Raw genomic sequence first — 27,459 nt, 5'->3', positions numbered from 1 at the left:
AGATTTGTGTTATAGTCATGATTTTTTTATGAAATCATCTGTTCCCAAGTCAAACACAGTAGCTTTCTAGCTAGTCCTTGAAGTTATAACTTCATGCCTGTAATGTCTCTCTATCATTTTTTTTTTCTTATGCTTCACATAGGGTATCATAATCCTCAAGAATTAAGTTTACAACATTTTCTCCAACAGTACATCCCTGAAACAAAATGCAGTTAAATTTGTTAAAAATGAAGCAAAATCAAATGCAGCTTTGCCTCTTCTACATTAGCTCTGCAGTAGTCCTGAACAAGCATCCTGAACAGGAAAAAAAGGAGACATGCATACTGAAATTCAAAAGGAAATCAAGGTTATTTATTGGGATAATTATTTAAAGCCACTTTTTTCAAGTGTAACTTTAAAATAGTAGAAAGAAATCTAGCAGACATCTAAATTCAGAATACATAAATGTGACCAAATTATTATGGGTTTAGATACTTGGATTTTTTTACCTTTATCTACTTCATGAAACATATAAGTGAACAATAAAACTTATACCAATGACTTTTGCCCACATTTGCAGTAATTTATTGCTATCCGAAATAAGTCTGTACCCCCTCAAGGTCCCCAACCTGACACTTAGATACAGCATTTATGCAAACAAATTTTGGCCCTTTTGTAAAAGAGAAGGGAAGACACACAGACTCCATAGCCATTAGGTAGCAAAGTGTGTCCTCTACTCTCCACTCAGTAGGCTGTAGATGCCATTTGGTGATTGTGCTAGTCTGGTTACGTAGTGTGCTACTTGGTAATGGCCTTCTGTTATGTTGCACCATACTATGATTTTCTAAGCACAGCTGCAGTAGAAAGAGCATGAATGCTCGTCTCACCAAAACTACTTGTAAGAAAACAATTTATTCAGAGATGTTGTGATGCATTTTTTATGGTTCATTTTTCTTAAATTATCTAGCCATAGATTTCCTAATATAAAAATGTATCTGATGAATAATTGAAATTCAAAACAAATATGTAGCATGCAAGAGGCTGCCAAGCCTATAGATCATATTTAAAATTGTAATTTATCTCATAAAGTTCAAGTTTTTAATCAGAAAATGAGAAGTATACAAATGAATATTGATTATTTGATCATTTCTAACCTATTGGTTAGAATCTTTACTGAAGTCTAAATCCAATCCTACTGACATTTATACAGTTCCCAGTTAATATATTTTATGTTTTCCCTTAGCATCTCTAACCCCTAAGTACAATACATACAAAAATTAGTTCTCTTGACTGATGAGCTAAAGATAAGGATATCACAAAACTGATGTGCAGCACAGAACTCATTGCAGCTATTATCTCACACACACACACACACATACTCACATGCACGCAAAATCACTGAAAGGGATCCTATGAGGAGAAAACTGGTTCACATAATCCATTGTCGTGGTTCAATAAGTAAAGACTAAACAGGTCACTCAGGACAAGAAATGTGTCAAGACAGAGAGGAATATTCTGAAAAATAGGAGCTTATTGCAGTGTACAGGAGAACTGGCATCTCAGAAGGCCAGAGAAGGAACAAACACAAGAGAGATTCAGCAGCTTCGCTGAGTTCATTTTGAAAAAGAAGTCAAACCAGGAAAAAATCCGACCTCTTCCTGACAGGCCACAGGAGAAACAGAAGCAGCCCAGCTGGTATCTCTGAATATTGCACTTGGTTTTCGCTTGACTGTTGCATTGCCCTAGATGCCAACACTAGAGCATTGAACAGTCTGCCAAAGCCTGTGAGTCCATAGCAAATACAGCTGGTGATGCATGATATCCATTATATTTATATTCACTACTTTTTTTTCCATTGGTATTGAAACATATCTTAAAATGCAAAAATGTTAATTACAGTCCTGCCTTACATTCGACTGATGAGAAGATGAAGACAAAAAAGGCACAGAAGGTAAAGAGGGATCAACTTACTGCTGACTCTCTCATTATATGGATGCTATTTTTCTCATGTGGAATGGGGAAATACTGTCTGTTTACATGCAGAGCTAGCTGCTTCAGAAGAGACACTGAACCAAGGGCGATACAGACACCTGATGTGGCAAGTGCTGCTTTGGAGAAAATGTCAGTCTTGTGAGGAAACAAAGGATTTATGAGATTTCTTGGTATAACAAGAATATGTAAAAAATATGAGATATTGTTCCCCATTTCCTTGAAGATTTTCTGGACAGTTGTCAGAAGCTGTCTTCTCTTTGTCTGTCATCTAAATTAAGTATGTAATTGATCTTTAAAAAAAGAAAAGTCTGACGGGCAAATCTTTCTATTTTTTCCCTTAATATGTCTAGTCTTTTCAAGTTCAAAGCATTCCAGGGGAAATCAAACATAATTCCTATTTTTGAATTCTGCTCATTAAGCACACAATGTTTAAAACATGGGCTTGAAGTATATGACAATAAATTTCAGCTATCAGCAGTAGCTGTAAAATCTACTTTTATGGAAGATCTGGCACATACTGTATAAAATAAGCCCATATTGTATATAATTTTGACAAAGTTGAATGACATATATGGGCTATGTTAATTTTTTATTCTTGATGATGGGTAGCACAGTCAAGCTACATTTAATAACTGAGGTAAAATGGAATGAAGAAAAATTAAGTAAAAACTAAAATTCAAGCAAAAAACACATTCAGGTTACAACAAATTCAACATTCAGCTGCAACACATTTAATATTATGTAATTATATTCTATTACTCTATAAAGATATGAACTCCTTGTACAGTAACAAAAGTTTATTTTTCATCTCACTGCCTATAAAAATAATTCATTTATTGCTGTCTTAGCCCCAGAGCTGCAAAGCAATGAGTAGCTGGATGTAACGCATTTTAAATCCTGATGCTTTCCTTTTAATTAAGAAAGTAGAAAAGCCAGGTTCCATCCAAATTTCTCTTACCCAGCGCATTCCTGAACTGAGCAAACAAGCCAGAAAACTCCTAATCCATGCCCGAAGAGTGACATTACCTGCATAAGACATTTTAAGATTTAACCTGCACAAAAATTAACCCTGATTTATTCTTCTCTGTAATGCTCAACATTATAAACTCTCGTGAAAATTCATACTGAATGCATCTGATGACAAATCATAAGCACTTTACTATCCACTTTGGCACAAGCACTGTAACACCAAAGGGACCACAGTTCCTAAGTGTTGTTCAAGTGTACCAGGGAGCTCCTTGCCGCTTCCCACACCGTACCCCACCTTACAAACAGCTCTGCTGGGGGGAAAGCGCTTGTTTTCTGTCCAATACTGCCCTGAACTGAAGTTGACAGCAAGATAAAAACATTGCTGAGCACTTATCATTTGTTTCAAAAGAAATGAAACCCCATTCGGTCAGCTGGTGGATGGCTGCAAGCAGCAGCCTGGGGTGCCCTGGCTCGGCCGGAGGCAGTGTGACTGCTGGGAGGCTCCACATCTGCTTGGAGGTGGCTCCAGGCTTGAGATCTTGCACGCACTCACAGCCCGAGCTTCAGTCTTTGAGGTAAGTTTTGGAGCCGAGGCTTCGCAGTCCTGCAGTTGATAAAGGAGGACTCTGCACTTGGACAAACCTCTAGGAAATACCAGATATTTCACTGAGGTTTTTGTACTAGGTGGCATGCTAATCTCAAGGCTGAGTGAAAAGTATTAGACTTTTCCTTTCCATCACAAAAGCTACAATTTTGGAGTGGCGACTTCAGAAGTGAAAGATAGAAAAAGATCAGAGTAGTTGTGTTTTTAAGAAGTCTGAATACAACATTTTTGGTACTTGCTACAATTGTTAACTGTTAGCCAAGCGCACGGCTTGCAAAGCTCACTCACAGTTTCACACAGTACACATAGACAAAAATATATTATTTATTTATGGTTCTCTATGTCTCTCTCTGTTCTGTCTGACAGATATTTCCTACTTGCCTTTGCGTCTCGTACTTATCTATGTTCTGCAGAAGAAACAATTAACCCAAGCGATTTTACCAGAACAGCAACTCCTTGCCTTATTTTATCTTAGCGGAATTTAATTCAGATAGATTCACTTATCCTGTCTCTAAGTTGGAAAAAAAAAAAAAAAGTAAAATAATCGTGACTTTAATCTGTTTGCTTTTACGATGAAAATTATGGGCTCTTAGCTCTTCTCTGTGTTGAAATTCTGCATAGTTAAACAACAATTAAAAGGGAGATTAAAAAGCAAGACAACAAAGAAGTGTGTTTATAGAACTGGCCAGCTCCAGTGTGGAGTATGGAAAAATTGCAGAATCTAACAAAAATATGTGTCACAAGCTGATATAGTTAATGTAAGTAAAATACTCTCACAGGAAAGTATAACATGGAATAGGGTAAGAAAGTGCAGATGTGTTGGCCTCAGAGTTATCTCGCTGCATAGCTAATTTATATGGATAGTCTCACATGGATCTTCTCAAGGAGTCAAATCTATGCTCTTGAGAATCCAGCTTTGTCCTCAGCAGGACAAAGTTCAGTGACCTGCTATAATCTGTGTAAGAAAATAAGCTTGGCTGGGAAATAACTTGGAAGGCTTCCTTTGTGCGAAGTACTGAGATGAAAGACTACCGTATTTTTGCAGAAGCATTTTAAATCCTTCAAAAGAATGGGCACAGCAAGAGGCTGAGCAGACAGACACTATTAACTGGAAGTCAGTTATACATAGGAAGAATAACGTCAAAGATTAGTACAAACAAAAAAGTCAACAACCACTACATTTCCACAGATCACAATGGCAGGACTACTGAATTTTGGGGTGAAAGAAAGTATGTTGCAGACTTTGGTCCAACTCCTCCTTCCTACTCCAAGGCAACAGAGGTCTCCTGACGCTGTACAGTGGCCGTGTTATTTGCTGAGCAGAGTGTAAGCTGTACACAAGATAGATGCAAACAGGACTCAGAGTATAGCTGCTTAACATCCCCTCATGCCCCGGGAGGATGGTCACTGAAGAGGAACTGGGTTGTGCAGCATGATCAAACACTTCTGGTGTTGCACAGTACAGACTTGGCATTTTTGCTATCTGGCACTGCTTTCATTCTCTCCTCTGTGTTTGACTGGAAGATAAGAATGTGCATGTGTCTGCACATGCATACCTGGATCACAAGGTTAGCTCTACTAAGATGTGATTTATCTCAAATTATGACGTTAAAATCTGCAGTCTTCCTACCTTCATTATCTGCCTTTTTTTTTTTAGAATTTAAGAGTCTTTTTTTTCGTTTGGTAACATATGCAGAAGTCTTTGAGCTGTGCATTTTTTTCATTTGCTTTTCAGATTTCTGGTGAACAGTAATTGCCTGTTTTTAGGAGACAAAACTTAAATTTAGAAATTTTAATGAATAACTAAAACACTGTTAAAGAGTACAGACGTGTCTCTGCCTACTTCTGCCTTCCCATTTTCCAGATTGCCCTCCAATAAGGGTAGGATCAAGACCTCAAAGAATAGGACTGATTAAACTTAAAACTATTTTTTTGTAATCTTCTCCTCCTTTTTTTAAGCTAATAAAACCTTTACATGCTGTACTAGACACAAGGAATATACTGAGGAAAAAAAGTACATAAAGAAAAGCATTTGATAAAATGTGGTTTAGAGCAATTTTACAGGTTTTAATTCACAGGAAAAAGGGAGGGTTTTTTTCCCTCAGTAGCAGCTTGTGTGCTGGGTGAGTGTTTGGCAAGGATGTCCCAGGCAAGGATGTCCATTTGTTACTTTGGAAGCCAAGATACTTCTGCTGTCCTGGAACACAAAAATTTGATTTCTCAGGTCACTGGGGAAGAGAGGTGAGGCTGAACTGCTGGCCTGGCTTGTCATCCCCATAAGGAGCAAACCAAAGTAAAAGGTGGAAAAATGTGGCAGCTGGTGCAAGGCCACTGTACTGCAATTTTCATGAGGCTGACAGTAGGCCAAGAGACCATAAGATGGCAGACACTCAGAATAGCTGAAACAGGCTGTGCATTGTTGATAATTATATTTGCAGCAGCAATGATGCCCACACCAATACAATTTGAAAACAAAAAATACCAGCGTGAATAATCTCAAGAAAGAATTACTGAAATAATAGCTTTAGAGGCAACTATTTGTTACAGATTAATCAACTGTATAAAAATGAAATTTTAACCAGCCAAATCAAAAGGCTTGAAGATACCTAGTAAACATCGCTGCTGAGGATTTAACATTAAGTACTGCCTGGCTTATCACAGGCTGTGTCATTGCAAATGTGAAAATGATGAGATAAAACAGTTAAGCATCAAGGGAAAACCAGATAAAATGAAAAACAATAAAATGTGTAGCACCATTATTCTACACTGATGACAGACAGAAAATTATACAAACATTAGGAGAATGCTATCTATAGCTGCTCAGTCTTCACGGAAGCTCTTTTACAAAATTAATGATTGATAGAGAAGTAATAGTTCAAAGAATAAAGAAAGAATGTGAAAGTTAAAAAGCCAAAATGGTACAGAAAACAGGCAATTTAGTTGTGCACAAGTATGAAATATGAGTGATGAGAATGAATGAAAAGAAAAATGACTGAGGACAGTTGGAGAAGGGAATAGATGTAACAACTCACTAAGACTCATTAAAACCTGACCAATTTGTTTAGCACCTCAAGGAAAGCAAGGTTTTCTATAAAAGTTGTAGCCAAATTTAAACTTTAATTAAAATAGTACTGCTACAACTCCTTTTACCTATTAAGATATTTTCTAAAATGAACAAAATAAAACAAATATCTTCCTTTGAAATTTTAAATGGCCTGCAACAGAAGATGGATTGGAAAGTTGACACCAAAAACCACTAAAGAATCAGCAAGATCACTACTTATCATTTTAGCACGAAGAGTCAACAGTTATCTATGGTTGCTGGATGCAAACAGCACATAAAGAGGTGGGAAGCACAGCATGAAATGCATCGTGTGACTACACTACGAATTGCCGAGGCATCTCTCACCATAATGGTAAATCATGGCATGGGAAAGAGAAAAAAAAAAAGTATCTTTTCCTTCAATAATCTGACTCCTGTGTGCCAAAGTCTCATATTGTTTTCCAGGATTTTTCCCCCATAGATTACACTCTCCCTTTCTCCTTGATAGGGCTTTCCAGCTTTGTTACAACTGTTTCATTGTCCATAGCCAAATGCATCAGAAAAATACATTTCCAAATACATCGAGAAAATTACAAGGTAACAGCAAACCAACTTAGATCAGGTATAACTGTGCCACTGTTTTGCACTACAGACTTAGCCTTCTTCACACATAACTTTAAGGTTTGTTCTGAAGCTACTGTAGCAATTCAGTTCGTCATGAAAATTGCATCTGTAGTGCAGATGCAGCCAGCTGGCTTGAGGGACACTGGTTGAATTTCCTAAGTATACTGGGAAGATAAGGAGGTAGCATGTGAATCTACCTATTAAACAACACCTGTGTTTCAGTTACATACACTACAGTCTTTATTGCAGATACTGCATCACCTGTTTCCTCTAGAAGTTACATATAAATGGTTCAAGGCATGTATTGCAAATAATAAGAAACTCAGCAGAGAAGGAAAAATGTACTAACACTTCTTTCTTACTTGCTGCAGAGTGGACCTGTTTAGGGCACTGCAATTAGGTGTGTGGATTTTTTTTTTCCTAAGTTTTCTCTCATTTCTGTTGCATACATACCTCTTAAAACAACCTGGCTTAATGAGGGCACTAACCTCAAAAAGAACAATCTATAGAGACTAATTTGTCCCTTTTCGTTCCTCAGCAACAGATTTTACCAAACATTCTCGCTAAAGGAATTCATTACATAAAGTATTTGCATTGCTAGGTTAAAAAAAAATAGTGCATCATATTCACGACTGCAATTCTGAATTTGTTTTCCTTGTTTGTTTGTTTTGGGAAAACCTGACATACATACTCTTCAGTGTGCAAAGGAACAAATTCAAATGTAATCTGGATACCCGAAAGCTTTACTTAGTTTACAGGTAAATTATGGTGGCATAAAACCAAGCAACATACAAATCAGCGCATCCTACGATGTTTTTAAAGAACTAGCATACTTCTGTGAAATTTAATGCACATTTCACTCCTTTTTTCTTCACATTTAGAGAATACAGGAGCAGCTCATGATAATCTAAGAAAATTTCAAACTACCCTCTTAAATTACAAATGTGAATAGCTAGAATGAATTGCTTTTTATACTCACTTGATATAATACGGCACTTTGTTTGGTGAGATTGCCCTCTCCCAGGGGCCTTGGACAGAAGCTGTCAACAAACAAACAAACAAATAAGTAAATAACTGCACACATACATTCATACATACAAACATACCTAGAAGAGAAACATGGAGGTCAAGTTCAAAGCAAACAGGAAAGACAACATTAATCGCTAGAATTACAATTTTACACTTGGCCACGCTGATATTGGTCTGTTTGCTCAGTTGCCCATGAAGGCAGGAAGGATTAACCTGCTGTTCTGAAATTTCTGGCCTAATCTGAGAGAAATTGAACTCATTCAGCTGCAAAGATAAATACAAAAAACTCCTTGGCTACTAAACTTCAAGAACAGATATGAAGCAGAGCACAAAACCTATCTCTGTGGTTCAATTCAACCTCTTTTATAGGGTTCCTCCTGCTAATGTGTTTGGCTGGTTTTACTTCAATTTCTTTCTCTTGTGATCAGTCCCTTCCATCTTTCTAGGACCAAGATTACACTGGTTTATGCTTTATGCTGAGTGAAGTAAAACTGACTCACTATTATATTATATCTCACTATTTTGTTTATTCTCTTGTTGACTTGTTCTAAATACAGAACAATTTCATTTTTATTTCTCCACATTACTAATTGTGCTTAATTGACTTCCAATAACAGCAAATAATGGAGAAAGTAACACTCTGATCACAAGAAACGGTGAAGAAATGATGTTACTCATTCTTGGCTATCAGTGTTAAATCTCTACATCAACTTACAATGTAATGAAAATCTTCTGTAACAAAGTTGTATATAAATCTTGTTGTAGCCAAACAATTTTAAATAATGGGTTTTTATTATAGGCAGAGACATCTTATAGTTTAGGATGCAGTCAGAAAGCTAGTTTCTGTGTTTGTTTGTTTGTTCTTTAATTATGAGTTTTCTATCTGTCAAGAACAGTTGTACCAAAAATTTTCTTTTATAATATAGTGATTTCTTTATATGAAAAGTAATCTAGCTGGAAAAAAAATGGCTGTTTGCTTCCCCCAGTGTAATCCTTCTTTTTAGTGACCCCTGCTGTTCACAAAGGAAAATAATTGTCTCCAAGACACAATTAGGGATCAGCTGCTTGATCATTTGGCTCAGTCTTCTTTCTGTCTCTCATTTGAAATAGACCTTTCAATAATGTTTCAGGTACTTTAACAAATCCATACAAATATGAGCAACCAATATCCACATTTCATATAATTTGTACCAAAACTGTTAACCAGATTCACATGAGTGAATTTGCAGAATGAAACACCCTGTCCCCTGCTCACAGACTAGAATGTGGACAAGAGGACTCGATGACCATGGCTGAGATTACTGGTGGCCTATGAAAAGCTTACCGCAGTACCTTTGATGGTCCTGTTGTCACTGCCTTTAACCCCCACCTAAATGGCTGTAACTAAGCTGTGTACTGCTTTCCCATTACTTAAACTTACATATAATTCTGTGCTTCTTAAGAAAGAAAGGAGAAATTTAATTTCAAAGGTATGAACCATGATAACAGAAAACTCTTGAAGTGCACCAGAAATGCAGAATGAATTATAATGGTAGCTCCCATGGAAGAAGAGCATGGTAATGCTGTTGAAGTGTGTGTCATAACCCACACATACAAAATTACAGAACTGTATTTTCAAACACAAATATTCAAATAAGTTACAGATGATGAAATATTCCTTCTTGGGACAGGGACTGATGTCTCATTCTGTGTCTGCACACTGCAGAGCTGAACAGCTGTGAAGGTGCAGCTTGCCACTCATCGAGCAGCAGCTCTTTTGGGGAGTACTAACTGCAAGATGCTCACAACTTCCCAGTTTCGTATAGCCTCAAATGATGGAAAGATGCAATCTGTTACATAATCTATATATGACTGCAAAAAGTATCAAAAATGGAATATCATGTCATGTATTGATGTTAACTACATTAAAACAAGGAAACATCCCCTCCTTTTAACCCTAGTTTTACGTTATGCTTCATATGCAATTCTTAACTATAATTCTTATTTATTCTGTCTACTGGTGAGAACATAAACTGCTGTTAAGTGTAGTTTTGGTGACTGATCTGATACTCTCCACAGTCTAGAAGGGGGTACGAAACCAAAGGCAAGGAGTTAGACACAAGGTACAATTTAATTTTACATTATCAATGCCTTGGTGATTTCTTTGTATGCTTTTATTCAGTAATACGACACAGTGAGTTAATATGCGGCACATCAAATATCTTTAAAAGGCATACTCAGTGGCAATTATAAAGTCTCTGGCCCCATGGGATTGTGTTATCTGAGGACTAAGTTGAATAGGATTATACTAAGTTATAATTTTTGAAAATAAAATACCCTTCAGTATTTACTAAAAATTGACCTTCTTCCCTATCTCTCTCCAAAACAGTCATTAATATTCCTAGTGGGAACACCACCAAGCTACAGTTCTGCCACTCTAAGATTTGTTTTCAGTTAAATATCTACAGGACAGATTGTCACATATTTTTGGAAGGTGCATTTTTTCTGTTGTTTCTGAATTAATCTGCATAAGAGTTTTGCAGTCATAACTTATTATCACAGAATCTTATATAAAATAATATTCTCAATACATTAAAATAGGAACAAATACTTTGCTTTCATGAGAACTAAGGGCTTTAGGAATAACAAACAATTCTCTGATGTTCTGCATAATTGGATTTAGTGTTACTTCAAGAGATTGCTGTGAAGCTGTCTATAATACACTTTTGCTTTCCTGGATGATTCTAGTCTTGCCTAAATTTGAGTTGACAAAATACGTGTACTTTTTACAGCTATGCTAAGACAATAATCATTTCATTTTTGGCAGAAGCCCAGAAGCTGAGAGCAGCTGTTTCTTATCTCTGGTTACCAGTATGGGTTTACTATCCATTACAAAGCCAGTGCAGGTAATGGACATGTGTCTTTAATTCCTTGGTAAGACCATTTCAGTTGTCCAGCTAAACACACTTAGCAAATGTTTTTCTGTATGACACTGTAGTATCCTAGTGTGCTGCAGCACTCAAGAAACAGACATTTCCTTATTGCCAAGTGTAATTCAAAAGTGTTTCATTGTTCTAACTTGCACAGTGTAAGAACCCATTATCATACACCCAGCTACTTGCAATGCCGTCTACTGCAATTAAATACTACAACAAAATACAGGGCATTTTGACAGTGAATTTAGATTTCTGTATTCTTTCTTTTTATTGCTACACACTTTAATGGTTACCTAATTTGAGAGTTTAATTTTTTCTGTTGGTGTGCTAATTTCTAAGACTTGCTTTGCCTATTGTTCAACTTAAGTAAACATGGATCTTGGTGGTACGCCTACATCCTTATTTGTTTTCAGAATGTATAATGAAACCATAGCGTAATGGCTCTACGGACTTCAGCAGTGTTTTAATCTATGCAGGGATATGAATGAAATATTAACTAGTATGATAGCATAGTTTTATCTGAGTTGATATTATGAAACTAATCTGATAAATATTTCACTTTAGCACTGCAAATATAATGAAAAATACATGTATGTTTACTAATATTAAACTATTTCTTCAGCTATTCAAAGACTTAATTTAGTATATCCAGTTAAAAATTACTCTCAGTGATCCTTATTTAAAAAGTCAGCACACACCTCTCATCACCTTCCAATGGCACAAGTTTACATTTTCAGTTTTAAATACAGAGAAAATCTTTTGAGTCTTAGTTAACACTTGGGGAGCATTGGCCAACAGTTTCAGGATAGAAATTGTAAAGTCAAACCACCTAGTACCCATATTCCATGCACTGTTATGTATACCTAATCAATTATTTTTTCTTAGAAATTTATTGTATTTATTATATCTGCATTTCATCTCCATGATAGTTAAAGCAGACCTCATCTATTTGTTCACAACCAAGACCTGTACTACCTAGTTGGTGGCCACAGCAGTTGTAGCACAGCAAGGTGCTTAATCATGTTCATATTTTAATAATGCTGCTTCAGCCTAGGAGCTCTATCTGCATGACTGCTATTGTCCTACTTGGGATTATCATCATTATTATCTTCATGCAACCACAGGGCTAGGAATTTATTTAATTCTTCACATAAAATGTGTTTTCATACCAATTATTTTCACTGCAGCGAGGTATGAAATTGGTGACTTCAGATAAAGGGAGGCAGGAACAACAAAATAATGAGATGGTCTCTGGGTCTGGGAAGCATCTGACTTCCTAAGAATCAGGTACCTTATCCTTTCAAAGAAGATGCATCAAGTATTACCAATTATTTTCAAATGAGACCATTATAGATGATAAACTATTGTGCTCCACAGACTTTAAAGAGCTTCTGCTTCTCTTCCTGAGAGAATATGCTAAATCAATGTTTTCCCATAATCAGTTCATGATATTTGCTGGCAGGATGCCATCTCCAATCGGTATGCCTGTGTGACAGTGGCACAATAGAAGGGTTTGCATAATTTTTGTGAGTTCTTCAAGATCCTTTGCAACAAATGTCAGTATACCTCTGTAAAATACGACTTTTTCCAGATTTATAGAGAATTGATTTCTAAATTATGTGCATTTATTATTGTACCAAGTGAGACCGAAGAACAGATTGTGTTGTGTAGCAACAACTGTGTAGTGTAGCAGTCTGCTGTTACACCATGTAGCCGAGAAACTGAAATCAGAATATACTGACTAAGCAATTTAGAAGTTACAAGGCAGAAACATCAATCAAAACCCTCCTTTCCTAAGAACTACACAGCATGAGGTCTATTCTGCTTCAAGTCCTAGCTTGCCCCGCTGCACATGTGGATGATTCTCAGGCATTTCAGAGACAGGGAACTACTTCTCAGATTGGAGTCTGCAATTCTTAAACCCCAGCAAACATCCCCTGCTTCCCTGCAGAGCTAGAAGTACTGTCTATTGCTGCAACATACATGCAGGCTTTTAAGGAATATACCATCTTCAGAACACCTCTAATCAATCTGAAGAAGGAATTATCAGTCATGAAAGCACTCAGCATGTGGTCAGGAACAGTATTAACTACTTTTACAAGAATTATAAAAGAGGTCTTGCCATTCCGCATTTCCTGCTGGAATCCTTATGGCCAACTTAAGACTTCTTACCTGCAACCTAGGGTCAACATTACATGATATGACCTAAATAATGCATACTTGAAATCATGAACAGTATTCCCAGTAGTTTCAAAATGCCACTTGTGGCACAAAATGTAAAATCCACCTAATACCTATTTTTCTTAAATGTCACGCTACTATAAAATGGCAAAAATACAAGCATCTACTTGATAAAGAATCTACGTAATAAAAAATTCTGCATGAAATACAGCCAAGAGATATAGTCTGCATCAATCCACATATTCATACAGATACTTCATATAGTTAACGGTGTCTGTTGCACTTTTATGCTGTTAAAACTAAAATCTCTAAAACTTGTTCATCAAATGAGGTCATAAAGTGACCTCATCAAATTGGTGATGAGTTTTCTGGAAATGGAGTAAGATGAATGCAAAAATAAATCTGCTAAATACCCATGTCTCATATAGAATATATAAAAGTTTTTTTTTTTTTTTTTTTTTCCCTTCTTTAAGGACACCTTATTTTGTTCTTTTTAAAAAAGTTTCAGAACTGTAACAGAACAAGGTCTGGTGGAAGTGGGCTTGTGGTTTAATTTTAGTCTAAAGGAGGTCTCAGTTCTGAGTGGATAAATTGCAAGTTGCACACCTGTAGGGGAGGAAGTGGCCGTATGGATTGCCGAAAGGGTAATAACATTAAGATCAGAAGTTTTTAATTAAGGCAATGAAACCAGGTGAGCCCATGAGAGTGCAGGAAAGAATTTATCTCCTCAACTTTTTTCAGCTGGGCACAGTGACAAAGGTACCAGCAAGGCTACTAAGTACCCAAAACCTAGGCTGATATTCTTCCCAGGGATTGCCAGAAAACTGGAATCGGGAGTGTAAGACCCTAATTACTAATGAACATGCAGATGAGCATTCACAATAAGAAAGTTAACCCCTCAAGTACTTGACTGTCTAAATGTTGAGGACCCAGGTGACCTCCTGCCCATTACACACATAAGGTTTATGTCTAAGGACTGCAGGTCAGCATCTTTCACAAAGGACTGCTGGGTCTTGCTTTCCAACTTCAGACAGGCCTTTAATAAACTTTTTATTATACCCATGTAACTCACCGATTTTCTTAAAATTTTGAGTTCTATGGTTTTGTTCTGGCTCTCCAGGAATATAAGATATACCATGGAAAATATAAGATATACCATCGGTCATATAAGATCATAGAATCACAGAATGTTAGGGATTGGAAGGGACCTTGAAAGGTCATCTAGTCCAATCCCCCTGCCGGAGCAGGAACACCTAAGTCACGTCACACAGGAATGCATCCAGGCTGGTTTTGAATGTCTCCAGAAAAGGAGACTCCACAACCTCTCTGGGAAGCCTAAGATATACCATGGGAAATGATAAGAAATGGCCAATACTCAATTTCTCAGCAGAAGCACATGCAGTCACTTTGCATTTAGATAAAATAAAGAAAAGAAAAAAAAAAAAGGCAGTCAGTCTCCTCTAACTGTCTTGACCACATTTAAATGCTATAATAAAATCCTCGTGCTTCCAGAGAGTTCTCAGATTTAGGCTGGTTCTTTTGAGACTACTTATCCTCTATCTTTTTATTATTCCTTGGTAATATTTGCTATTCAAAACACTCACTGTGATTTCTAAAAATATTAAATCATATATCCCACAGACATGGATGAATGGACATGGTCTTTGATGTCTGCATGTCAAAAGTGATATCTGGAAGACAATATAAGATAATGTATGCAATGAGAAATAAAAGAGAAAGATACTGCTGTTTGCACTGGAAAATGATCTCTCAGCTGAATGGGTAAAGTGTCTAAAGAGTCCTGTCGTTTTTAGAGCCTGATGTCTTAATTAGCAGGACTTGCCCTTTTAAAGACATGTCTGCCTGTGCAAGAGAGCTTCACTACCCTCTGTTTTGCATAGTAATCTAAGCACTCACCCTGCAAGTGGGAGGTGAGTACCTGACTTCTCTCCCAGCTTGAAGGAATTCAGGCCCACATCTCTGATTTCTCAGGAGAGTGGCATAAATAACAGAAAGAAGGGAAAAAGAGATCTGAACCCTAGCAGCTTTAAGCTTATCCAGAGAAGCAGAGACCTAGGTTATATAGCCCACTCCTATGGTCACATCTTTTACTTTTAAGCAACAATTGCCTACCACAAAAAACAGCAGCTGCACAAGCACTTTGATCACTAGCTTGTAATGTGAACTGCTGGCTCCAGCTTTCCCAACCTTTCTGTTTCTGAATGAAAGTTGTTATGGCTGCTGCACATCACGTTAAAGTCAGTGCTGTTGTGGCTTGGTAGACTGAAACCTAAAGCCATAGTTAGTTGCCTCCAGTTAAAACAAAGTTCCTGGCACGGGGTATTTCGGTGTGCAGATTTAAAAATCTGGCACTGGTGCATCCAGGCGGCAGAAGCTTGTAGCCTGGGACATAAAAGTCACAAAATGTTAGCTAGATGTAAAGTAGTCTTTCAGACTTGCAAATCTAAATTTCTGTTTCTTTTATTTCCAGTTTCTCTGCCGTGACAAAAGTCCGTGTTCTCTGAGTGGTTAGTGCTTGGAAAGGACAAGCAGAACCTGGCATCTGCTGGTCGAGCTTGTAGGTAGCTACTGGTTATATCTGAGCACTGCTTCATGGCATCACTTCATTGACATGCTACATATGCTAACAGATGATCTCACACTGAACAGTAAATTACAAGGCTTGTATAGGCTTTTAAAAGATGTAATACCTTCTGTTTTTTAGTGCTCACAAATGATTCACACGAATGAGCTACTACATTAAAAAAACAGAATTGATGGCTGGCTGGTTAGCACAGAAAATGATATTAAAAACAATCTGACATCAATCTTACCTCTCATTTACCGCATCTCAAAAAAAAGAAATACTGTTTTGACAATATAGGTGAGTCCTCCAACAAGAGACAATGAATCCTATTCTTTGTGAGAGGCAGTATCACAGATACAAATAAAGGAGTAGTCAAAAAAGTAAAATTATTCCAGAAGAGTCATTAAAACTCTGGAGCTGGCATTATGTTGAAATTTGCACTTAAAGTGGGATTGCAGGTATCCTTTTTCACACCTCGGTTACCGTATATAGCTTCCAAATTAAGCACCACCATGCATGAAGGAATCACAGACATTTAAATGACTTTGCTAAATATTTACCAGTTTCTCTTTAATAGAAAAGAGAGTTTTTTGCTATTTTTTTCACATCCTGATTTATATCATTCTAATTAAACAGCAAAACCTTCAAAAACAACAAACGCTGTGAATTCATGATATAATGTCTTGCACTTGTAATACATTTACCAGCTATAACAACTATTCCTGCTAATGGTGAGAGCGTCAGTCCTTGGCCAGGTGGCTGGGAATAAATGGAGGAGGAGCTGGGACTCTGTGGAGACTGGCAGAGTGTGACAAGAGCTTGGGGAAGCATGACGGAGTGATCAGAATACCAAGGGCTGGGGTGAGAGAGCCCAGCAAAAAAATGCAGAAGGCTGGAGAGGGGCAGGCCCACCTGCCAGCAGAGAGGTATGGGTCAGTTTTGGTGAGAGTCCTTCAAAACTAAGGGCAGCACAAAGTCCTGGTAGAGAAACACAAGTGGACACTGGCTCTTTTATCATTACTTCTTTAACTCACAACCAAGAGATGTCTGAATTATCCTCTGTTGTGGTATAGATTAATACTGTCACCTGCTCAATTACAAGATGAAAGAGTGGAAAGAGAAGGTTGAACTGCAAGAAAGGACAATGGAGAAAAAATCGTCCCTAAATTAAAATTCACAAAGGAGAGTTTTTTTTTCTTTTTCACACCTTATTTCTCTAACTCACGCCATCCTTCCCATCTCTTAGAAACAGCTATAAGAATACCTCTTGAAACAGGTTGTAAGTGCTTAGAAACAGAGACTACCACTTGATTTCTTGCCTGCACAGGACATGATAAATATGAGATCCTGCACCACTCTCCTTTTAAAAGAATAATTTTTATTACATAAACACAGTTGGGAGCTGAAGATCATCACTCACACTTAAAGATGTGCAAGTATGTATGGTAGAGGGCAAGCTGATGCTGAGTTTGAGAGGATGAACTGATTATCACTGGGATATAAATTAGACATAAAATAGACAATGAATCACTTATTTTCCATACTTATTACAGTTTTCACTGGTCTTATGTGTACCTCAGCTCCTTATATAAAACCATTTTGTGCATTGAGGATATAAAATAAATCCAGCGAGCAGAATTATCATGTTTCATCTTTTCACAGCTAGACTGATCCCACTTGGACTCTGCTTGCCATCACTGCACTGAAAGATCATTTACAAGCTGTTAATTCACCTCCATTTGACCTGCCCCATTCTGGTCTACAATCCGTATGTTGGGATTGTTCATCCCTAAAAGTACAGATACAGAAATAAGGCCAAGGCTAGATGGCAAAGTCTCAAGAAATCCCTCTCTTGAAAAGCTCTCTCCAATAGATCTGATTCCATCAGCACGGGGACAGAGAAGAGGCAGTAGCTGAAAAGCAAGTAACAGCATACTTCCCTCGGGAGTGTGAATAGTACATGATACTGAGGAACTCGATGCTTTGGGGATTTGATTCTTAGGAAACATGAGGCTGATCACTGGTGGTTTTCAGTGACTGAATACATACTTGAGAAGGATTTGATAGATATTTTCAGCACTTCAAAACCCTAACTTCTGCAGGTACATCTGAGAATATGCATTTGGACACATATTTGTGCAAACATCTAAGACAGCAAGAGAGGACAAGCAAACAAATACACGGAAAGCATATGCCCATTTTTTTCTCAGAGATTAGGCTATTTCCAAGGCCAGCATGCTTTTCCCTGGCTCCATTTCCTAAAGTGATCCTCAAATGATGAGAAGTGACCAGAATGATTTCCACTCTGCTGACTCTGGATAGAGCACAGTAGTGTGTCTCAGTGCCCTGCTGATGGTAGGTGGGCTAAAAGAGGTGGCTATAAAACTGAGAAACTTTTAGATTCATCTGTGTTATCAGCAAAGTAGTAACTGTCACACGAGTTGCACAATACAGTTCAGGACACTCTTGCATATTGCAACATAGTCTTGGTTAACGTACACTTAACATTTTTTTCTCTGTGAGAAGTACTCTTTCCCTAGGAATAAACTGTATGTCAAATAAGAAAAACGGGTATCTCTTTACGTATTGCATTCATGTCATACACCCATAACTCTCATACATTCCATTCTGGCAAATCTGACTTGCACTTATTTATACTGGGTAGATAACTTATTCCTAGTGATTAAGAGCTAATAAAAAGAAATTTTGAAAAAGTATGAGAAATTACAGAAATCAGTCTTCTTTCTTCACAGACCCAACATTTGATAAAATTAGATGCAAGGTTGAACTACTGTGAGCATGTGTTGTGCTTATATGGCACAACATAGACTCTCTTGCAGTTCACTCCTTTGAGGTGTCCCTGCCTCTGTTTTTTCCTCATTGTCTTTTTCTTTGGCTGGGGGAAAAATGGTTAACCAATTAAAATTACAGTGCACTATCAGCCGAAGAAAAGTTTGTCCTCTACCTCACTCTGAATGTAGCTGTACAATAACAATAACATCTATCTCTGATGTCTGGGTAGCTTGTCCCTCTGCATGGAGGAGACCATTATCCTGTGACTGTGTTCTGTTCTGCTGATATAATCTCTTAAATAAAGTTTTACTGTTTACTTTCCTTAATTGAAGTACAATAGAGAAGACACGGCCTTTAAGAAGCTTCATTTTAGTCACTGCCTTGGAGCTTTGAAGGTGTTTCAAGTTGTCTTTCAGTGTACTTCAAAACATCCTTGATGAAAGAGAGTGTGTGGAGGTGGAGTGGGAATGTTACTGGCAGAGTTAGTGGCAATTATATTTTATGCAGAGTTGTAAAATGTTTACTTAACTGCCATCCTTCTGCCAACTTTCTCACTATGGTTTTGATCCTCTCACTACTCTGCTCAAGTGATCAAATCCTGCAAAGTCTATAGACAAAATATTTCTCTTGCACATCTTATTTTATCCCTTTTTGGTGTAGAATATTTCTGATCTCAAACAGATAAAGCAAATTAATTATATTGTTATTATTTTTTAATCCTTTCTGGGTTACAATCATCAGGAACTCTTACATTTTTCAGCATCATTTTATTTCACTAATCCTAAAAGGGAATCTTCAAACAGTGAAGAATTGCTTGGCACTCACAGATGTACAGGCAAACAGAATTGATACCGGCAGACATTTTCCTTTTACCCTGGACTATGTGAACTTATTTAGCAATCTTTGGCTCCCAGGGAAGGGAAGGGAAGGGAAGGGAAAGGAAGGGGAAAAAAACACATTTTAATATGGTCTACAATAGAAATTCAGAGCAACTATAGCTGGCACATGGCTACAAAAATTATCAATTAACTGTGTGTGCAAGCTGAGCAAGAAAAATTGGGAAGGTACTCACTGGTAAGAAAATGCTGGGAAGTAGGGCCAAAATCCCTGTGAGCTTCATGCAGTTGCCTGATACGCTCATCAACAGCCACCTGTGAACAGAGAAGAATGACTTTCTCCTAAACAAGTAACAAGCAGCAATTATAGTCAGATACTTTTTTTTTTTTTCATTACAGAACATTCTGTTTAAAATTAAGAAAGCTCCTGTAACAATCTGTAAACCTCAGGGATTAACTGAGATTTAATGTGTCTTTCTCAGAAGAAGGTCAAAAAAGATTTTTTGAGTTAAAAAGTTAAAAATGAACAGGCTGATAAAGAAAGGTATAATAAATTGGCCTGACTTATATGCACCTGAAAAGAATAAGACAATTGCTTGCCAATATTAAAGCCAGAAACTTTTGTCTATGCTAATACTTTTACTGGAGCTACTGCAAAAGTACTTTTGAGAGATTATATGTTACATATCAGCATAAGAAAACTAATCTATTTTAGTGTGGACATGATTACTATATTTTAGAATAATGCCTAACTGAGGGTAGTCAAAGTGCATCTGCACTCATACATATATCTGTGTTTTTAGTTAGGTGAATTCCTATCCCCTTGGCCCCTTCTTCCCTGAAAGGTGTCCTTAGAAGAACATATTATTCTCAGTGCTCTTTTGGGTTGTTGCACTGCATAGAAATATAGATGCTAATTGTAAGATTGGTTTCATCTTTACCCTTGAAAATTCCAGTACGGTTATGCATCAAGCCAGCAGCCAAGGGCAGGCAGTTGCTGTAAGATTCCATATTGTATCAGTGATATCTACCATCAGCTTTACAAACTTCATGCTAAAAGGACACCATCAGTTAAATTAGGCCTAAATCTAGGATCAGGTAAAGCAAGGAAAAATAACTGATAGGGATTGGATTCACCTAAATATTGCCTGTAAGAAAAAGTGTTGTATCAACACAGGCAAAGCAGAAGGTGAAGGTGATTGGTCTGTTTTTACTGTCTTAATTGTGAGATACAATACCAAGAAACAAAGAATATGCATAAGTAAAAAGCAATCCACATTTTAAAACTTCCAGGGATTTTTTGGTTGGTGGAAGCAGGAACAATTCTACAATAACTAGGTGTGATTCAGTTAGAAGGAAAAAACAAGGAAGGAATTGATATGAATGTGTTTGTTTACCAAATAAACCCTAGACCCCAAAATCTTATGTGAAATTATGTTTAATCCAGAAATGATCTTTCAATGAAAACTAGGAAGATAATCTTTAACATACATAAAAGAAAAACATAAAGTAAAAAAAATGCAGAAAAAAATGTAAATGAGATTATATATATTCTTTAGAGTCCTATTAAAACAAAACAAAACAAAAACCTCCTAACAGGCCTATTTTGTTATTAGGTCATTGTTGGTTAGTAAAGAAATGTGAGACTTCTCCTCGATATTAGCACTTACTTTTCAATACGTCAAGTAGGATGGAAAAAGTACTTTCTGACATGCAGAATCTCTAAAGAGACTGAGAGCTCTACAAATAGCCAGCAGGGAGCGGTTTCCTGTATGAGAATGACAACATCCAGTTTGCAGTCAGCATAGACTATGGGAATAATTTGGTGTTTGTGACCACTGCCAGCTCACAGTCCATACAATTTCTTCAAGTGTGCAAAACTGAGAATGACAATCACTACAAAATATCCAGGTGAGTCTTGAGTTGCTCAAAAGTATTAAACTGAGAATTTTAGCCACATATGCACATCCAGAAAAACAAAATACCCTAAACACTCCAGGGTAAACTTTCAAGCTGAACAACCTTGGATGTAAGCCTGGAAATATCTCTGTCTCAGAGGTATATTTTGTCAATTCAAAGCTGAACTAAACATTGGGAAATCCAGAATATTCTCCAGGAACAATCACTTCAGAATTCAAAAAGTTATTCCATTTGTCTACCAGGAAGTACCAATTATTAATGTACTGACATATCGTATACAACCTTTTAGGTGCCAAAATATGGACTCTCTGTTGATGCTAGAGTAAAGAATATTACTACAGTTAGTCTCCATGACTTTTACTAATACTAAGATGTAAATGCCAAAATAACAGAATTTGAAGCCACAATAACTGAAGACTGGTCCAATAAAAGCAAAGTTGGATTTGGCTTTGTGGCTTATACCCCAGCTACCAGGAGAAGCACAACTATATATTCCAGTTATAGAATCATAGAATAGCTTGGGTCTTCATAGCTTGTTCTTGATTCTTGAAAAAATATTCTCACTTCTCATTTCATTTTTAAAAACAAGCAATTGGTAATTCCTGGATTTTAAATTTTGTCTTAAATTTCTTCAGAATAAAGTGAAATAAATTCCTCCAAATATCTAGTAGCCTATGCTATGCACTGAACCAAGTGCAATTTTACTTAGAAAAAAATGTGAAAAACTGTAGCTGTGCATGAAAACAGCAACATTTTCAAACCAGTTGAAGCATTTATTTTTCTTACTTTATATGCAAGAAAACATACACAATTTTAGTGAAGTTTTGCAAGAAAATAATCACCACATTTCTCAATAACTAAAGAAAACAAGATCTCTTCTGACTTCGGTAGTCTTTTCCTACTAGTATCAGCTTAGTCAGATAATCGTGCAAAAAAAACACTGTTTTAAAGGCACTGTTACCAGTTTATAACAATGGGACTATGGATCAGACTAGCCTATCTTTTAGATCAAACTCTCTATAGTATTTCTCCACAGGTAATGTTACTGAAAAATCAATAACTGGATTTCTAAAAGGTCAGCTATTGCATATGAGAAAATGTTTTTAACTGACCAAAATCTTCTGTTTATATCCAATTTTGTCTTTAAAACAAGCATCAGGATGTTCTGTGATCAGGATACTTGAAATGTTGCTTTTTTCATTGAAAATGCTTGCTTGAAGAGACACGAATTTCCATTATTTATTTAATCTATTGTTTTGCATTGCATTTATTTTCTTTCGATCATAACAAATGAAGGAGCCACAGCAGTGCAGTAAACATTATACATGAAGCTGAGGATTGTAATATAAACAGCCCTACACTATTTTAAGTGATATTCACATAGAACGTAAAAAGCTTCTGATAAACAAATAAAATATGTTATTTAAAGTTCCTCTCCATTAAGAGAGGAGAATTTTAAAACATTTGATGAAACACATTCTGTTTCTCATCACTTGAATGCAGCCATGTGAACTGAATGTGTAATAAGGTTCAGATAAACAAATGATGATGATAACATACACAGAGCTATATCTTGCATTTGCTAGGAATAGTTTCTAGGTACTTTATGTAATGTAGGGATCTAAACTTGAAAGCACTTGCAACAGCTCTACTGAAATCAGAATTAGGATTTGTTGGATTTGACTTGAGACAACTACTATAGTCTCGCATTTTTGTTAATTTTGCTGGGTTTTAACTGAGCATTTTTATTTAATCCAAAGTATTATTTTGTGTTCATGTTCAGACTACAAAACAGGTCTAGATCAAGAAAGAAAATTAAGTGTTTTGATTCTCAATATTTTCCACGTACTCAAAAAGTACCTGTCGCTCAGTATTAATGCTAGATATCTGTTAAACACTACTTAAAAATCTCCTTCCTGAGACATTCAAGTAATGTCTCTTGAAGTGCTTCTTGTGAGATCTAGCATACAAATAAATCTAAATGCAACTGCATTTGGCTTTTCTAGCCCTCCCACTGTGAATGACAACTGTGTGAATGCACACTCTTGCACAAAAAGCCACAGACAAATGCCTACAGTTCTGCTTAGATGACAGTTTATCAAAAGCATCTTTGCTGTTCTATAGCACAGTACAGTTCAACTGCTGCTGTGTTTACTAGTGAACCAGCTAAAAAGGTGCATTACACACTCTTCTGTCCCTGCTTGAGAGCATTACCATCATGCAAAGGTTAGTTCTTGTAAAAAGATTTAATAACTTTCTCCATGTTCCAATATTTACACTACCACCACATGTTTGTAATACACATATATATATTCTCAGAATATTTGATGATCAAGGAAATAAAGTGTATTACAAAAATGGGGATTAAATGTGCATCCTTTAGCCTCTTGCAGTTTGATCTAGCTGCCGTAACTGAAAGAACTGGTGATTTTCTCCTAAAAGGCTAGAAAAGTACTTCAGAAGAAACAGTATGCAGAACCCATTTTGTTGATAGAGTGGTTATTTGCATTCATTTAAAAAACAACAACTCTACACATAACACCAGTGACATTATGTGAAAAGTCAATATGCAGTTTAAAACATGAAAGTAGTAAATGAGAAGTCTATATGATTGTACTTCGTATGTCTATGTATGTTGTTATCTACAATACTGTTGGGACTCACCCTTACTTATTTCTAGGTGGATGTCTCTAGAAATACCTTAATTTGCAAAACAAAGTAAGGTAATAAATGTATTTTTTTTTCTTTCCATGTTTTCTCTGCACACTTAGTTACATCTGCACCTCCCAAGTTGACTTACTTTCTTGCTAGGAAGAAAGATCTTTTTGCCTTTGGTGCTCCTGGAAAAGAACAGCAGCCTCTACAGTCCCTATTTCTAAGTGAAATCATGCTGTCATAGTGTCTTCACTTCATAGTGTCACGTGCTATTTTGTTGAGGGATTACTAGTACCATAAGAAAAAAATATTTTCAATTCTCCCTCTTCCTGATTCAACATTGTTAGGTCTACTGTCACATTAGCTAAGTGCTAGAATCCCAACATAAAATGCAGAAAAAATAATGCCCCCCCCCACCTTTTTTTTTTTTTTCTTAAAGAAAATGAAACTTTTTTTGTCAACAGATTTTCCTGAAGGTTCTCAGTTCTGAATAAAACATATACCAAACATAAACAAATATTAGAATGGCTCTTAAATCCACCAAGAACACAGCATCAAATAGGGGAGGGGAAATGGGTTTAAGTCTTATTTTGTCAAATTACTTCACTTTCTATCAATGATAGCAGAGTGGGGAAGTCAGGTAGGTCTCACCTATCCCACTCAATGAAGTTAGACATTTACCTTTGAGCTTAACTTCTTTAAATCATCGTTAATTTGAAACAGAGTATAGCATAAACTCTTCTGAGGTCAGAATGATATCCTTTTAGTAAGGACATCTAAGGGTACAGGCAGTATAATATATAGACACTAATTACACAATTAGGCTGCCCGAAATGATGGCACTTCATATGAAGGCGTACAAGTAGAAATTTTACTGCTTATTAACAAATAAAAAAGTAAAGTAGAACTGAGATCAGTGGTTAAAAAAATGCAAAATATACAGAATGAGGACAAAAAAAAAAAAAATTCTGAATATGCTTGGGATTCTGAGGAGAAATGTCAGAGAAAGAAGGAAGAGAAGTGAAGTTGGCCATCTAAACAGGTATATTTAGTGCAGCAGCAAAATGACACAATCTCCTTTTTAAAAATTTGCTTCACCAAAGGCTGTTCTCATGAAAAGAGAAGAGCAATTTCCTATATTTAATAAGTATGCATACATACAATACTTATTAAAATAACACTCCTTTAATTCCCCCACCATATTCATAGCATTTCTACAGCCTCCTGACCTTGACTCCAATCAGATCCAATCTGCCTGTATATCAAAGGAAACTGGCATCTACAGGACGCTCTTTAATGTTACGCAGCAATTCTCCTCCCAATAGCTGAAAAACTTCTTTCTTTCCTCTCTCTGACTCAGAGCTGCCAAACCAGTACAAGGCTGTTCTTTACAAATCAATAAACAGGAAGATTTGATCTACTGTACTTCCAATAGCTGCTGAATTCAGCCACTCGCTGCTCCTCATATATTAGTAGATAAGGATGGATTTAAGCACACTTTGTGTTATTACTGAAGAACAGCCAGGGGAAAGGCACTTGACAGTCATTGCTCTTGGGTGCTGAACTTCGGGCTTAAGCTTTGATCTTGACTGAGTCTAAAGCACAGGAAAAGACACCTAGTTTCTTGGTGAAAAGTTTGGTAATCTAAAACATTTTGAATGTAAAAATTAACATGGGCTTACTTTCCAGGTGAAAGGGAAAAAAAAAAGATAAATATAATATTATCCATGTGAATTTACAGTTGTTGCAAAGACTACATTTCTATGCCAAGATCTCTGGGTCATGGTAGGACTGTATGCTTGCTTGAAATCTGAGTGACTTTATGCAATTCTCCCTTCAGAAAAAAAAAAATAAATAAAAATCCTGAAATCTCGTATGATACATGTATTATACTTTGACTGCTTTTTTTTTTTTTTTTTTTTAATCCTCAGATGAAACAAGGGAACAAAATGTAATAAAAATTCAGGAAGTATCTTAAACCCTTAAGGGCACAAAGGCTTAGAAAAGAGGAAAAACAAAGGGAAAAGGAAAAAAAAAAAAGCACAATCCCCTTGACTTAATATGTCTACTGTGAATAATCAGCCACTGCTTCTTAGGCTTCTTTTTTATAATCCTAAATCAGTGAACTTCAGACTTTGTGTACATCTATGCCTAAGGAAAGGAAGTTAGGTCTTATGGTTTAAATAACAAATGCATTTAAATTTATAGAAAATAAAACACTTGTAAACCCTGCGAAATCTTAAGAACAAACATCTTTAGGAAACAGTTCTTCTCTTAAAAAGCATTACTTGTCTCGAATAAAAGATATTCTGTCAGGGAGGCCTAGCATTTCATATCATCACACTGCTCCTGTAAAAGCCATCCCATGCTGGTGGAAGTTCCACAGGTGGATTGGCCTTCACATTACTGTATGTTCCTCCTTTCTATTCATGCACTTTTGCTATGTGTACTACATAAAACGTTTTGTGAAACTGCTACGAGTTGAGGATGATCTCAGCCTTTGAAAATTACAAGAAACTGCTGTGCAGTCCTCCACTCTTGAGCACTTTATTAATAAAGTTTTACAATTCTTGACTTTTGTCAAGAATTTGCCAATTCTTGACAATTCAGCCACATTAATTATCTTTTATCATTGCCTTTGCATGTAATTTAATCAGTCACCTGAGCTATTTTCTGCCAAATTCCTTGCAAAATTTTACAGTATGCAAAGAAAGTCATTTTACACATGATGCCATTTTGCAACTATTTTTTCACAGAACAGCACTGCACCACTTACAACCTTCAATTCACAATTTATATTAGCTTCAGACGTATAAACACCCATTGAAATCCCTCACTAGATTCCACTCCAAGTGGGATTTTCTAACCACATCTCTGTATATACACAGAGACAGTGTCTCCATATTCCTTCTGGGTTACCTGTTCCTGCTTCCATCTTCTGCATAGTCCCTTTTTATGTTTGAGTTTGACCAGAAGCTCCTTGCTCATCCATGCAGGCCTCCTAGCAAAATGCTTGACTTCCTGCTCTTCAGGATGGACCACTCTTGAGCTTGGAGTGATCCCTGAATATCAACTGATTTTCTTGGACCCCTCTTCCCTCCGTGGGACTCTTCCAAGCAGATCCCTGAAGAGACCAAAGACTGCTTCCCTGAAGTCCAGAGATCTATCTTGCTTTTTGCCCTCCTCCCTCCTCTCAGGATCCTGAACTCAACCATCTCAAGGTCACTGCCTTTGACCTTCAACTTCCCAATAAGTCCTTCCTTCTTTGTGGGCACGAGGTCCAGCAAAGCACCTATCAGTTATGTTAGGAAGGTGTCATTAATGCTGCTCTC

General features: G+C 36.7%; 1 protein-coding gene across 1 annotated transcript in view; it reads right to left on the bottom strand.

Annotated features, from left to right (window-relative positions):
- The window catches only part of DMD (dystrophin), a 1,075,555-nt gene that overhangs the window by 109,185 nt on the left and 938,911 nt on the right, over window positions 1-27,459 (bottom strand). The window contains 2 exon segments of the mRNA XM_035542302.2: window positions 8,191-8,251; window positions 19,789-19,867. Of these exon segments, the coding sequence (XP_035398195.1) occupies window positions 8,191-8,251; window positions 19,789-19,867 (140 nt within the window).

Source organism: Cygnus atratus, chromosome 1 (assembly GCF_013377495.2).
Source record: "Cygnus atratus isolate AKBS03 ecotype Queensland, Australia chromosome 1, CAtr_DNAZoo_HiC_assembly, whole genome shotgun sequence".
NCBI classification, from domain to species: domain Eukaryota; kingdom Metazoa; phylum Chordata; class Aves; order Anseriformes; family Anatidae; genus Cygnus; species Cygnus atratus.
Note: the sequence above shows the minus strand (reverse complement) of the source record. Positions and strands in the feature narration are given on the sequence as shown.